At 40.8% G+C, this 15,477-nt stretch overlaps 1 protein-coding gene across 1 annotated transcript in view; it reads left to right on the top strand.

Moving 5' to 3' along the window:
• Positions 1 to 3,847, top strand: part of BTBD1 (BTB domain containing 1) — a 35,644-nt gene extending 31,797 nt beyond the window's left edge. Inside the window, exon 10 of the mRNA XM_038419023.2 lies at positions 3,449 to 3,847. Within this exon, the coding sequence (XP_038274951.2) occupies positions 3,449 to 3,541 (93 nt within the window). The 3' untranslated portion in view covers positions 3,542 to 3,847. The remainder of the gene's footprint in view (positions 1 to 3,448) is intronic.
• The last annotated feature ends 11,630 nt before the right edge of the window (positions 3,848 to 15,477 follow it).

Here is a 15,477-nt window from a genome sequence, read left to right as displayed (position 1 = left end):
GGGGTGGGAAGGCGGGGGAATAAACATGGGGAAATAGTTTTACTTTGTGTAATGACACATCCACTCCCAGTCTTTATTCAAGCCTAATTTAATTTCATGTTCTCTGGGCATATAAAATCCCCCTACTGTATTTTCCACTGCATGGATCCGATGAAGTGAGCTGTAGCTCACGAAAGCTTACGCTCAAATAAATTTTAGTCTCTAAGGTGCCACAAGTACTCCTTTTTTATGTTTATCTACGTAAACATAAAAAAAAGTTTGTGATTGAAAAGATTAAATTCATTATCCTTTTAAAAAAACAAGTATTAAATCTTAACTCACTGTAGCCAATAGAACTTCAGTGTACAAACAAATTAAGAAAATAGCAAATAGCCCCACTTCTGCTAACTTCTGTCATAGTCATACTGGGAAGTCAGAGTTCTACTACCCAACAGTGAACTATTTAGGGTGGCAGCAACAGCAAAAGGGACATTGAGAGGAAATAGAACACTCTGTGTCCTGTTTTGGGAAGGCTACCAGTTAGTGTTTGGCTTATGTTACTCTCATGTTTGTATGACATATATGAAAAGTGGATGAAGTCTGAGCCATCTACTAAATGTATTCGTTTATAGGGCCAGGAAGATACGAAGAGTGTGTGGATGAATGCTTTTTTATGTTGTACATAAATCTAAATGCATACATTTTTAAAAATAGCTGTTAGAGGCTACATTGTCAAATGGACTGAGCACTACTTGGCTGGTAGACAGGAACTCAAAGATTTTATATCTTGGCTTTGCTGCAGATTGGACAAGGTACTTAATCTTTATTTCAGTTTATGCCACCTATAAAATGAGGGTAACACTTGCTTACCTACCTCACAGCCATGTTGAGGATTAATTAGATTGCACTTGAAAAGCACTATATAATTGCTAAGCAGCATCAGGCATAATGAGGAGCAGCACTGTTCAATCTTTTCTAGACAGCTCTGGTAATTCTAGTCTGACCTACAGCACCCAGACTATTATATATTAGGACTTGTCAACCATAGACCTTCAGTCATTCTGAACTTTGCCTAAATTGTGAAGTGGGTTTGTCTTTTGACTCCAGCCAGATTTTCAACCTAGCTGTACCAGGCTAATACCATATGGTAACTGTTACCTAGCGTTCTACCTTGCCTCCCAGCTGCTATATAATCAATTCTCAGCTGGAAAAGGAGATCCAAGCTAAAATTGAAAATGCAGAACTACATTTGTTGGTCTTATTTATCTTGCCTTACAGAATTTTAATCCTGTAATACAGTGCAACGTGAATAAACCACAATTTGAGAAACTGAAAGCAGTTTTTCTAATAAAGGTGGAGAAATTGTACTCAGTAGATTTTGGGATACTGTGGGGCAGTCTCTTAAGATGGAAAGCTGCTAATTTGTGCTTTCAGTGGAACTTTTATATATGTACTGTAAATGAATTAAGATCCCAAATCTAGAATTACAATCTAGAAATGTGGCTACTGGATTCTTACATGAGAGGGGAAACATTTTGTTAGCTCATCCTTATAAGAAGTAAACACCAGGTGGCCAGACTATTGTTTAAAGATTTCCTTGATTTTTCCTTTTCTGAGTAAGTCAAACTCAAATGGACATGCACCTTAGAAATGTAAAATAAACTTTCATACTAAAGATGACATAGGAATGTTTTCTTTTTGCATGGTTGCTTTTTCTTTTTAGTTGTATACAAGATCATGGAAAAAATGGCTCAGTGTGTACACCTGCAATAGGTTTTCACTTGGCCTGAGCTACTCAGTGCTTTTGTGTAGACAGGATGTGGATAATGCACACAATTTAACTGCTCTGACTTAAGACAGCAGTTACACGCAGCCATCCCAGCTTGTTTCTGCATTTCATACAATGCAGTTCCATTTTCCTCTTTTTTTGATAATGATCAAAATGAGAATTTGGCTGAAAAGCAACAACTGGCATATTTGAAGTGCATCCTCAAGGTGAAAATACACTGAAGTATGTCAAAGTGTGTATATATATATATATATATATATATATATATATATATATATATATATATATAAACATCTGTAGGTGGCATCTGCATGGTCCCACTTGCAGGATACATTGCTGAGCTTGGAGAGCATCCTGCTGTTACTCCCCATCCCAACTTACGGAAAGAGCAGCAGCTCAGGGCATGCTCTAAAACCTGCTTGCCTATTTTGATATATGTAGCAGATCCAGTGACTCTGCTCCCTTCCACCCCAGGAATAACTAGTGATGATACTGGTCCCTGACCCTACTTGGCCCATTTATCCAGGGAGAGATTATTTTCTTCCTGGGTAAGCACATAAGTGGGTTTTTAAGGCCTGTTTTAAGGCACACTCTGCTATGGCCAAGCTGGCATCGATGGCCTGCTTCTGGAACATTAGAGAAATCTTACACATTGCAGGGCTGCTACCTGCAGCTCATTCACACATTTACTCAGAGTCCTCTTCTCATCTAGATTTGTTCTGGGCCAAGGTGTTCGGAGCACCACAGGCCTGGCAGGAGTACTCTGAAAAAATGAGGCTTACACACAGCTGTGAGTTATTGGCTTTACTGAAGGTTAGTGACACACCTGCAACGGGGACTCCAAGCGTTACAGTCATGGAGGCCGGGAACCCAGCACACCAGAGTTCTGCCTGGGACGGAGTCCGACAGAGGGGCAGATGGCCAGCGTTAATAAGCACTACATAAAAACAGCTTATGAATATAGAATTAGGTACTTTTTAAAAGGGGATTTTTGCTCCCTGGCAAAGGGCTATGCAAAGCAGTTGTAACCGGCCAATGGCCGGTTCTAGCTGGGTTTTTATGTTTTACAGTAATTTTTTAGCGCAAGAAAGCGGAAGTTTCCTAGCTAGGCCATAATAAAGTTTTTCGCAGTCCCCTACAAGATTCAATGTTTGTTTCAGAAGAGAAGAGTAGTTCTGCAGTTCTTGCCTAATTGCACACCCCAGTCTGCCTTCTCAGGAGCTCTACCTCTTGTTAGACTTGCACAAGTCAGACAGCAGCATCTTGAAGAAGAAAAATGTTACTTAGCAGTAAATCTAGTACTTTGAGAGTGGTGTCTGTGTTTTTATACCAGCTGCCCATCATCCTCTGTGGTATGGTGGAAGGAATTGTGGCAGCTGCAGCTCCATGGCCCTCTCATAACCTCAACTTAGAATGTGTGGTGCCACAAGAGGGTGCTCCCAGAATCCCTATGCACACCATTTTCCATAAGGTCCCTGAAGCACCCTGGCACTAGAGGATGTGTCTCACAAATGTGACTAGGCAGAGGAAATAACTGATTAGAATTACCAGTGAATAACCTTTTTTCACTACAGTTGGTTGTGTGTAATCTAGTACTATATTGGCACTATGATTAGTTTTTAAAATGTGTACTTAGAAGAAAAGAAATAATTCCCTGAATTCATTTTTGTGTTGAAACAGGGTGGTAAATCTCGTGAAAAAGTGGTGAAGATTTTGGTGTCGATGACTCCGGATGAGGTTTTAGAGAAACTGAAAAAAGAAGTCTCCAGTTGAGACAAGACAAAAGCAGGAAATGGAACAGTGTCTTGAAAAATCTTTCATTGAATGTAAAGAGGAGGAGGGACATTCTTCAATGAGAGCACACAAATACAGGCTGTGGGTCACTTACAAGATTCTTTTGTGTAAATGTGTAGACAAATTTAAGTACACTGTAAATTACAAATCTCTTCCCTATTCTAAACTTTGGTTTAAATAATCCCACAAAACTAAGGCCCAAGCTAGAAGTGGAAGCAGGATTTATTGTTAGGTAGGAAAGCCATCTTAACCCCGACATTTAGCTGAATCTACATCACAAATTCAGCGTGACTGGGCTCCTTTTCTATAGTTATCTTCAAAACAGCCTCCTAAGCGTAAACCCAGTCCTGATGAGTATTTGGGCAATGTTTTTGAATGCAGGCATAATTATTTTTGGTTCACACCGTAAAAATCTTGGAGTGACAGGCTTATGATAAAGCACTGGAATAATGTCAAGAGAAATATGGTGCAGAAGGAAAAATCAATTTTAGAAGTGGGAGCCTAAAAAAGCAATCAGTGCAATATATAGTAGCATGCATAGGGTCCAATTCTACTCTCGTCTACACCATTGTAAATCCAGAGTAATGCCTTTGAAGCCAGAGGCATTGCCCTAGATTTACATAGGAGCAGAATTTATCCCTTAAGCAGTCAGAAGAATTGAGTCTACAATATGAGAAATTGATACAGTACTTAAGCAGCAAGCTTAAAAGCTTGCTTTGATTCACTAGGAAGCCTATAATCAGTTGCCTAATAAAGGTAGAGCTTCTAATAGAGTGGTCAGAAGTGGTATCTTCACCTTATGTGCCAAATATGGCAATTTGTTTTGTTTAATAAAAAAAACAGCACTAAGTTTCATCAACAGTTCTTGTATTTTCAATGAGAACGGATTTTTTCTAGCTGTGACTTGACTAGTAAAACAAAATTTGTTTTTAGACAGTCTTACCAAGAACAAACAAAATTGCTGCTGACCTTCTCTTGATCTAAACAAATGAGTTGTGTTCAAGAATCAGTTTCCAGCCCATAGAAAACTGAGTAAAGTGAAGTAATACATGGAGCTGGGTTAAAGAGTGCAAAGATTATACATGAGATGAAATGGGAGAAGTAGATGTAATTGTCTTAATCGCTCTTGACAAAGTACTGGAATGCAGTCTTGTATTCCCCACTAATAGATGTGGTGTCACTATATTCGGTTGCTTCAGCTATCCTCTTAGGTTGCAGCTGTTACGGGTTAGATTGTGTAACTTTCTACACTGTTTCTATCCAACAGCTGTAACGTGTAAATGTGATTTTATAAGTTTAATGCCTAAAAGTCAATAAACAGGTCTAAAAGCCCACTAAGCTTCTGTATCTTCCACTGGGAAAAAGCCATATATTAAGATTAGTAGAACTGTATCAAAAAAGGCTTTCACAAGCTGTGCATAATGCAGGAAGCTGCATATCTCAAGTTAATTTTCCATGATCAAAAACTGCTTTTCACCTTAACAGTCTCTCCCCTCCCTTCCATTTTCAGCAATGCAAAAAAATGTTGCTAATGGTTCTATCAGGATGTGTGTCTCTACTACCTCTGTGCTGATAAGGTTAATTACTAGAGGAATAAAGATGTGCAGCTTAGGTCATGTTTTGCTTCCTCAGGCTGATGGCCATACACTACTTTACATGCATCTCCTCATTTCCCACTTTACAGTCCTGACATACTGACATTTTGGTTATCAGTTGCTTTTCTTCTAACCCAGTTGGCATTCTACTCCTTAGCTTTATGTTGATGCTTCTCACTGCTCTAACTGGTTTGCTCAGCAGAGGGCTTCACCCTTTTGATCAAGGGGAAACTAAAAACAGATGCATGTTTGCTTTCATTTGTAGTCCTCAGTGCTACATACTCGTATTCTGGGAGCATTCAGTCAGCTGCTCACGATTTGCTGAGGGTGAAGTGGAAATGCCCTAGCCAGAAAGAAAGTAGGAGGTTCCCTCTGCGTAACTCAACTACTTATCTTGCTAAATATATGATGTCTGAGTTTCCCATAAGGGAAAGAAACACAAGGAACACTACAGTAGTGACTTGCAGCTTGAATATATGAATTTCTCTAGTATGGGCACCTACACATACTGTTTAAAAAAAAAAACAGGAGGACTTGTGGCACCTTAGAGACCAACATTTATTTGAGCATAAGCTTTTGTGAGCTACAGCTCACTTCATTGGATGCATACTTTTATAAAGAGTGATCAAAATCTCCCCGGCAGCAGCTATACACCATTATTTCAAACTCCACATTTAAACGTGGAATTTTTCCACCACTTTATGACCCCAAAGCTGTGTCTAGTCGTGGAAGGAGACCAAATCAATCTTTTAACAGTTTTCCACTGCCACATCAATCAACACAAACCTCCACCCCTCTTTTTTCTGAAAGTGATATATTCTGTCCAAGAGCTTTAGCAACTTCTGCTGAGGAGAATTAACATTTCCTGAACTCAAGCTGGATTGCTTCTTTCCAATCAGTCAGGCTCTGTCTTTTGTGACTTGAATACAGCAAAGGTGCCTTAGGTACCACATGCTCCACTTTATGTAACGTGGGTCTGACATATACTGTCATGTTGATCACTGATGTCAGTCAGACTTGCACTATCCAGCAGGGAAGATTATTAGTTCTTGGGAAATGAGCATTCTGCCCTGCTCTCTGTTCCATTTTCCCCTTTCCTTATGCATCTCCTTGTTCTCACCTACCAGGTTTTCAGTCCCTACCACTGTCCCTTTTAAGTCAGTGGTAGCACTCCTGGCAAGGACATGCACCACTGCAGTGATTGTAAGTTGACCTAACATATGTCAACTTATGTTCGTAGTGTAGACATACCTGGTATGACATACTGTTTGTTCTCCTCTGATATAGTAACAGGATTTCCTAAACCATTTTTTCAAACATTCTAGTTAGTGTGTATTTGAACCACACCGAGAATCAGTTTAGTTCAGTCAGGTCACTGATACCTATAGTGACACAGCAGCAGAGACAAGGTTTCACCCCACACTTACCAGGAAGAAAAGATCGGGCTGTATGTTTAGGCCCAAGCTCCTACTGCTCAAGTCCAGGCTGTTTGATGGCCTCAGGGCAGGTCCTGGTGTCTCAGACATAACAAATGGCACCATCTCAGCAGAGGCATGAAACTAAATTCTCTTCTTGTCCTTAATGCTCTCGCCTGCCCAAGATTGAGAAGCCCATGATGAGAGTGTGGGAGAGCTTGCAATGTGGCTACCCACCCTGTACTTGTTCTGTGAATAGATGATTTGGCACCAGTAAATGAAATTACATGTTTTTAGAAATCAATAGGCTACATAACGCTGACATCCGATTAAGTGAGCTGTAGCTCACGAAAGCTTATGCTCTAATAAATTTGTTAGTCTCCAAGGTGCCACAAGTACTCCTTATAACACTGAGTGTGCATCTTGTCTAATAAAGGAAAGCCTCTTGCAGTATCAGACTTTTTGCATTAAATAGGAGAACATGCTCATTTTTCGAAAATTAAACATTTTCCATCATACTGGGGAAAAAAACGGTAGCAAACATTCCCTGAGCTTCCATATTCTTCAGTAGGGTAACACTTGACATTTCTGTAAAATTGTTCATCCAAGGACTTCAAATATTGTTTCTCAACATGTCTTTAAAGTAGCTTGTAAAATTTGCACAGCAGTTACTATTCAGGGTTAACAATCCATGGATGCCATTCAGCTGAGGGTGTAAGCAGTAGGACTGAATATATACCTACTTAAAGTTAGGCATGCACTTAAGTAACTAGTCATTTTTCCCCCCTAACATTGTTTGACAAATATCAGATATTTGTCACACAATCATGAACCAAATAGTATTTTAGCAGTTGTAGAGCTGACCGGCTACTGCAGAACTGTATTTTCAAAGAAGTTATTTAAACATGGATGTAATGTAAGGACTATATTCCCTGAGTGAGTACCATGCCAGCAGCCCTACTACATACAGCCATCTTGCTTTTTCTAGGACTCTGTCTTCCATGCCATATGCTCTCAGTTTTCTGATTCTACAAGGTTTACTTTCTGGAATCTGACTTTGAAGGGGTTTGGTTATATTATCCTGCTCTAACCTGCTAATTAAGGATATTTAATTATATATTTCCTAGCTGGCCTGTTTGCTCTTTTCCTTTCAAGTCCAGTCCATTTATCATCTGCACCTCATTTCTACCCTTCCCATAGTCCCATGTGTCTAAATCCACATTCCCTCCTCCTTCATCAATCTAAATAGTCTTGTATAATTGACAGCTTTGTCAATAACTGGCAGTAGCAATTTACCAGAAAGTGCAGTTTAATATCTTCCTTCTTCTAGCCTCCAGGAAGATAGATACACCTGATCTTTCTCCTCATTACTTTGGACTCCTCTTGCCCTCATTATTTCCCCGCTCATGCTGCTTTGGTGTGTATGTAAAACCTGAACCAGCTGAGACCCAATTGTTTATCCCTACCTACTGTATTTCTCCTCTTAATGTTTTTAACCTCTCTCTCAGTAGGATGATCCATTGCCATATTAGCCAGTATAGAAATGCATCACTCAGTCTCCCTCTGGGAACACAGCGCCTTACTTGCTTGTAAAGCGTATGCTGCTCATTACTCTCTGCTACAAAGTGCAGCAGCCTTTCAGAAAGTGCTGCTAATATCAGAGTCCTTCTCCCCAGCATTGTAAGCACTCCCAGCAACATTTAAGAAATGAAACACTTGCTGTACGTGCGAGTCTGATACTGCTTCCACTCCCTCCTTTGGTTTTCAGTTGTTCAGGGAGGGAGTCTTTAAAAAGCCACAGCGAGGTTTCCCTTCAATCAGTATGTCTGCATAAAAGCTGGGTGAGCTTGAGTGAAGTGGTTTGAGAGGGAGATTCTTAAAGGAGCCCAATATGGGCTACTTCTAAAAATGCCAGGCAGCTATAATTTGGGCCTTGCTTTTTGGAACATTGTTTAAATGATAAATTGGCTTTTCACTGCTATCCTAGACCCAAATAAAATAGCCAGAAAGTGTACCACAAACATGTTGATTTTCCTCTCAGCATTCAGTCTCTAATGATGCACTGTGACAATTGATAGAGCTTTGTAAGGCGAGAGGGAGGTTAAAAAGAAAAGGCAAGACCCTTGTTTTGTGCTGCTCAGGTAAGACTGCTGGAAAGTTACCCTAAAGAAACAGCAAGAGTCTCCTGGAATAAATCTGGCACAGTTGTTTCTACTCCTTCCACTCCCCATTACTTACCATAGAGGAGGGAGAGGCAAGTCAGCAGGAGTCAGGGCACCAGAAGAGGGACTTCATTCACGGACACTGTTCACTTCCTAGAGGAACAGTGTCAGTGAATTAGGTCCCAAATGTGTCCTACTTTAAAGAAACACTATCAGCCTGAATTTTTAAAAAGTAATGAATTCTAAAAAGCTCCATTTTCTAATTGGGCCCCCTTATAAATGGCAGGACTTAAAATCTCTGAGGGTTGGTTGGTCAGCTGCTGATCTCAGAAGTATAAATGTGATAGCAACAACGCCAGACATGCCCAGGTCATCCTCCCTCTTCCTGCCATCTCCACTTCCTCTGTGTACATACCTGTCTGCTACCTTTCAGATTCAGTGTTGTTCCTGCTGCTACAGGTAAAAAAACACCCTCAGGTAGGGCCTGCCTTCTTATTGTATTGTAAGCTACTGTAGCCCTTCCCGTCCTTTGCTATCTTTTCAGAGTTACAGGTGGTGCTCATGCCCTCTAGATGTTTACATATCTGTAAAGCCTATTCTTGCTCTCCAGTTTTCTAGGCCCAACAGCATTTTGAAAAGCTCTGTCTATGGAAGGAAGATGTCTCCATACAAACACACAGCAGCCTCATTCCTTCTGGGAGTATCTCATGTAGAGGATCTTCAGCCCCTTAGCATTTGCCCTTTTAATAAAATGCCTCCTTCAGCAATTCCCACAGCCATAATCCTGAGCGCAGGTGAGGTCAGTTTCCTGCTGTGAGGAAAAACTGCTATTAGCTACTATGATTCACTTCTTAGTAGAGAATTTTCTTCTGTATCTTCACTGGTTCTTGGCAGCCTTTTTTATAGTGAAAATGCAAGTCTGTTCTTAATAAATTTGATGGATTTTCACTTATCTTGAAGACCATAAGTGAGCCCATTACTGACTGAAAAAGCATCAGCACTAATGTTCATATGGGACCAGTTAGCCAAATTTTACTTAGGTAATTTCTGTGTAATCAGGATGCCACTCTGAAACCTGTGTAATAAGGATGTCTCATTCTGCTCAATCCCCTCATCATTAAGTTCAGGTTAAGCTACTGAAGCTAAAGCAGACCCAAGGAACCCAGGAGTTTTGAGTTGAACATTTTAAAAAGATAATTAGCAAATTATAATGATGTCTTCAGCCTGCCTGATTCTGTAATATCTCTGTGATTGTTACTCCTATATCAGTTCAAATCAGAGTCACTTTCCATGCATGGTGATGCCATGCAACATTACTGACAACCAGAGTTAAAGTGTGAAATTAGAGCATTTGAAAACACTAATTTGATTATAGCTGTCAATTTAATAAACTGTGTACAGTTAAGGCCAGTCATTCAGTATCCAAATATCTGTGGGTGCAATAAGCAGGAAAGGGCTCTCATATCTAATTTACAGGCAGCTCAGTAGTGGTTTTACTATATTTCTAAGATCTCTGTGAAAGCACTTGTACGGTGTGTGAGGATGTATGATGCTAAAGAGACATGGAACTCTTTTTAAACTGTTTATTGTATTGTATGGTATTGTATTGTCCAAGTACCAGACCTCCCTGCAAGCCTTTCAGCCAATTCTTGTGGATTTGCTACCACATTTTCTTTTTTTTTTTTTTAAATTGGTTTTTCTCCCCGTTACTGTCAGAGAGATGCACTCAGACAACAGGGGACGCTGACTAACTCACCGGCTTTACGATCAGACTGGCTGAAATATCACCATTGAAACCATTTTGGATGGAAAATTGTATGTTTTTCCCCCCGTTAGTATCTCCTGTCCATGGAAAAATTTGCCTGTTAGTCAAAAGGCCGAACAACAGAAAACGTTTTTTGATTTTCAGTGTAAAGCATAAATTTTCTGCAGGGAGAAGCAATTTTCTGACCATCTCTATTATACATCAAGAAGAGTGAAATAGCCTACAAGGTGTCAGCAAAGGAACAAAGTGAAAGAAAGACATCCTTTTTTCTACTGTCTTTCACTTGTAGTTCCTTTAAACATTATGTGTAACAATAGCAGGTAAAAAAGCCTTCAGGCCAATGTGGTTTTGAGGTTGGAAGGTGTCCTTTGAATTATTTAAAATAAAAGCCAGGAAGCTTGGCTTTCAAGCAGATGATCATTAGGTGGTGCCATGCTGACATGTCATCAGACCATAATATTATATTCCTCTGGGAGTTTTAATCTTATGTTTAATACAGCCTTTTTAAAGCAGTTAGTGCAAAGGGAGGAAACTTGTGAAATGAACTAGTCATTAATAGTTACCTTTACTGCTGTGAAACTACTCCCTTTGTGTCTGGGAGATCTTCGTTTCTGTCTATAGCTTTCAACTAAGCAATGTTGTTATATATTTTCTTTAGGAAACCAAACTGGGACTGGGAAAAATACCATAAACTATCTTTACTTTAAAGAGCAAATGTCAGTTAGCAAAAAGTTACACTTGTGATAAAGACAATCCATGTGAGTGCTACTATGGTTGGGCAAAAAATTCCTGCAAAAGATAAGGCCCCTTTTTAAATTGGTCTGTTCTCAAATCTTCCTGGAAATTGGAGCAAATTTTTTTTAAAGGGTGATTAAATTTCATGTGAAATATTTTCTGCTCTCTTGCCAGAAGAACTGAAAGGCCATGGTTGCTAAAAAACCACACCCTTGTGGCTTGAGAAGGCGGTAGGAGCTCCCTAGCGCCCATGTGGTCTAGCAGAAAAGCATCCGGCTGGGAGCTCTTCTTTGCCATCCATTGGCCTTTGGAGTGATTTACACTTAGATAGCCTCTACAAATGTTAGGTTTTGTGACACCCATGCAAGGTAGGTAAATATCATTATCCCCATTTTAAAGATAGGGAAACAAGGTCAGAGCATTTGTGTGTGTCCAAGGTTCTTGTCAGAACAAGGATTAATTCTGGCCTCCATCCCTATGTATAATCCATTAGTGTTCCCTAGCCAAGGCAATTAACCTCCCTAAGCCACTGTCTTTCCATCTGGAAAATGGGGATGATGAGATTTACCAGAGGTGAAATCTGGAAAAAAAAACAAACAAAAAAAAAACCCACTGGATTTTAGATGTTAGCAGCCTCAGATAGGAGGTAACTATTATCCCCATTTTACAGCTCCAGACTATCAAATCCCTTTCACAAGAGCTAAAATCCACTTTAAAACGATCAGGTATCATCAAAACCCTGTACAGCCTTGAAATGTGGTTTTTGGAAACACTGTTCTGGAGAATTTCCAGATTTCAGGCCAAGAATCTTCGCTCCAGTCTAAAAGTTCTTGGGTGGTTTGATTTGCTATTATAATCAGTGTTTAACTAACTCTCACAAACTAGCAGCATAAAGATTTTAAAAGTAAATGATTCAAATTATATCTTACCAAAGCCATCTAAGAAGTGCTTATATATACAATCACAATTTTTCCATATTAAGTTGGATGTTCCATTTTATCAATAACTAATACAATAGAATATTCATCTGAACATGGAGACATTTGCTCTGTCCATTGCATATGTTCATGTTGCTAACACTGATAATTTAGGTCGAGAGCTGCAAACCCTTAGTCACTGACTCATTTAAGTAGACCCCAAGCATTAAGCAGGGCAACTGATGTCACCTTTTTAGAGTAATAACTGCTCACAGAGAGAAGAACTTGCAGATCCAAGCTAAATTAAAGATGCTCATCTTTCTTCATTCTTCAGATGAAATCTTTGTGATTTCCAGCCTCCTGTTGCAATACATTGTACCCAGCAAGGGTTAACTTCATTAGGCTTTATAGCAAGCCAGGAAAATCTGATTTTGGATATCTACTTATGCTAGCCTAGTGTCGAAGTATGTGGTTTAAACTTTAAAGAAATGTAACACCTTACTAGGGTGGCTAGAATTCTTCCTAGCTCCCAGCTGATTGAGCTACTAGCAATTTTGGTTGGCTTGTTGGAGGTCATTTTACTGCATTGGCTGCATGTTGCTCTGTTTGTGTTGTGCCAGAGGGAAATCTGCCAAGTACAGGTGACAGGATAGAATGTAAATGTTTTACAGCCGTGGTTCCCAAACTTGTTCCACCGCTTGTGCAGGGAAAGCCCCTGGTGGGCCGGGCCGGTTTGTTTACCGGCCTCGTCTGCAGGTTCGGCCACTCGCGGCTCCCAGTGGCCGCGGTTCGCCGCTCCAGGCCAATGGGAGCCTCTCGAAACAGCGGCCAGGCCCGACCCGCCAGGGGCTTTCCCTGCACAAGGGGCAGAACAAGTTTGGGAACCACTGTTTTATAGCATCTGGGTTTCTGTTTGACAGTAAAGTCAAGGGTGGGAGAAAGAGAATATGTCACGGGAATAACATGTTTCTAGTCATGTTTTCAGTGACCTTGTAAATCTAATAACTAATTTCAGCATCAAGTAGGTTGCTTTTATACATATTCTCTATTTAAAAAGGATAATGACCATTTGTGTCAGTCAACTCTGTGCTAATTATAGTGCTTGATCAACTGGCTTTATGGATATGTGATTAGAATGCTAATTTCCCATGTATATAACCAAATGGGCAGAATACTCTGCTCACACAATGTCATATCTAATTACCTTTGACTTTCAAACGGTTGGTTGACATTGAACTTATAAATATGGAAAAACGCTAGATTAACTTTTTGATTGGCAGATATATGGGCAGGCATGTTCTGGAGTATAAGATCTTATTAGGAAATATTTTCTGTCAGATTTATTGTGTATATGTTTAGTGCATACACAAAAGAACATTATTAGGGTTGCAAAGTCAAACCCTCAGGAAATGCCAGAATTAAGGTTGCCTCTGCAACCTTAATTTGGCCCTCTTTAGGCAACATAGACATTCTGATACAGTCTTTTGTTTCATGAGCAGGACAGACAGGCTCCATCCTCTCAGTTTTGTTGTGTGGCCTGCAGCAACCCAGACCTGCAATTGCAGAGAAAATCCTGCTCAGCCCCTGGCTGGAGCATCCCCAGTGTGGACATAAATTTTGGAGAATTTTGCTGTGAAGTTCTAACAGGTCTCTACTGAGTATGTGGAGACTCTGATTTTTTTTCAAAGGCTGATAAATTTGCTGGATTTGGGTGGATTTTCACAGGGACAGCAAAAGGCACATCCCTGAAACAAAGGCCATGTTCTGCCAAATCTCAAGTCCCTGCTCCAGTTCTGCAGAAAAGGACCTAGGGGTTACAGTGGACGAGAAGCTGGATATGAGTCAACAGTGTGCCCTTGTTGCCAAGAAGGCTAACAGCATTTTGGGCTGTATAAGTAGGGGCATTGCCAGCAGAGGGCAACAAAAATGATTAGGGGGCTGGGGCACATCATTTATGAGGAGAGGCTGAGGGAACTGGGATTATTTAGTCTGCAGAAGAGAAGAATGAGGGGGGATTTGATAGCTGCTTTCAACTACCTGAAGGGGGGGTTCCAAAGAGGATGGATCTAGACTGTTCTCGGTGGTACCAGATGACAGAACAAGGAGTAATGGTCTCAAGTTGCAGTGGGGGAAGTTTAGGTTGGATGTTAGGAAAAACTTTTTCACTAGGAGGGTGGTGAAGCACTGGAATGGGTTATCTAGGGAGGTGGTGGAATATCCTTCCTTAGAGGTTTTCAAGGTCAGGCTTAACAAAGCCCTGGCTGGGATGCTTTAGTTGGGAATTGGTCCTGCTTTGAGCTGGGGGTTGGACTAGATGACCTCCTGAGGTCCCTTCCAACCCTGATATTCTGTGATTCTATGATTCTAGAGCTTCGCAGAAAAGATCTCCATAATTGTTTAACCTGGACAAAACAATGTATTTTAGGCTAGCCTTGTTCTCAGAAATGGTTTAATTATTTGGGCCGAAATTTTCCAAAAGAATTCAGCCTGAGGCAGACACCCGGCTTGGGAAATTTCAATGCAAACATTTAAAATTTGGCCAAGTTATAAGCAACTGAAAACAGGGTATTATAATGGGAAGTATTGGGCCACCTTTATAAGAGACAGCGCTACCAGCCTTGCCCATAGAATAGGCATATATGGAAAGAAAGTGAGAGAACCACAAAAGCGCAATTTGAAAAAAAAACCTTTCTAATTTGAACAGCTGTTGTTAATGTCAGGTCTAAGGGCCAAATTCTCTGCAGGAGTAAGTGGGCACAATGCAGGGACACCAAAGGAGGTGTTTTGTGTGAAGTTTTATGTTCTGTTTCCATGTGGCCTATTACAGCACCTGTGATCCCCCAGAAACCTAAGCTGTGTCTTTGCAGACCCAGTAGCTCCCCAAGACTGTTGGCACTGGCTCCATGCCCCTGCAATCTCCCTGGCAGTGGAGTTCCATTAGAACTGCACTGTCGGGGTCCCCTTAGCTATGGCTGCCCTTGAGACCTGGTAAGAGGTGTTCTGTGGAAAACATAATATAGCCCAAGGGTGTGTTGCCACTTTTCTGTCTAAACTCCACAGAGTTGGAGGGGAGAAGGGTGAGAGTCCCCCTGGCCCTTCCACTGCCTATGGCCCACCCTTTTGCAGGGGGAAATCTGGATGCAGCTCCTGGGCAGGGGGAAGGAGGAAAATCTGGGGCAATGTACATATAGCAATGAAAGGCCATCTCCTTGGTCTGGCCTAGTATAGGAGTATGTGGTTTAAACTACAAGGGGGGGGGAAGTTGTGAACCCCTCAGGTATAGTTCCCCCCCACCTCCAATCTAAATCACTTGATTCGTGCAAGGT

This window comes from Dermochelys coriacea, chromosome 10 (assembly GCF_009764565.3).
Source record: "Dermochelys coriacea isolate rDerCor1 chromosome 10, rDerCor1.pri.v4, whole genome shotgun sequence".
NCBI lineage: Eukaryota > Metazoa > Chordata > Testudines > Dermochelyidae > Dermochelys > Dermochelys coriacea.
This window is presented reverse-complemented; position numbering and strand designations above follow the sequence as displayed.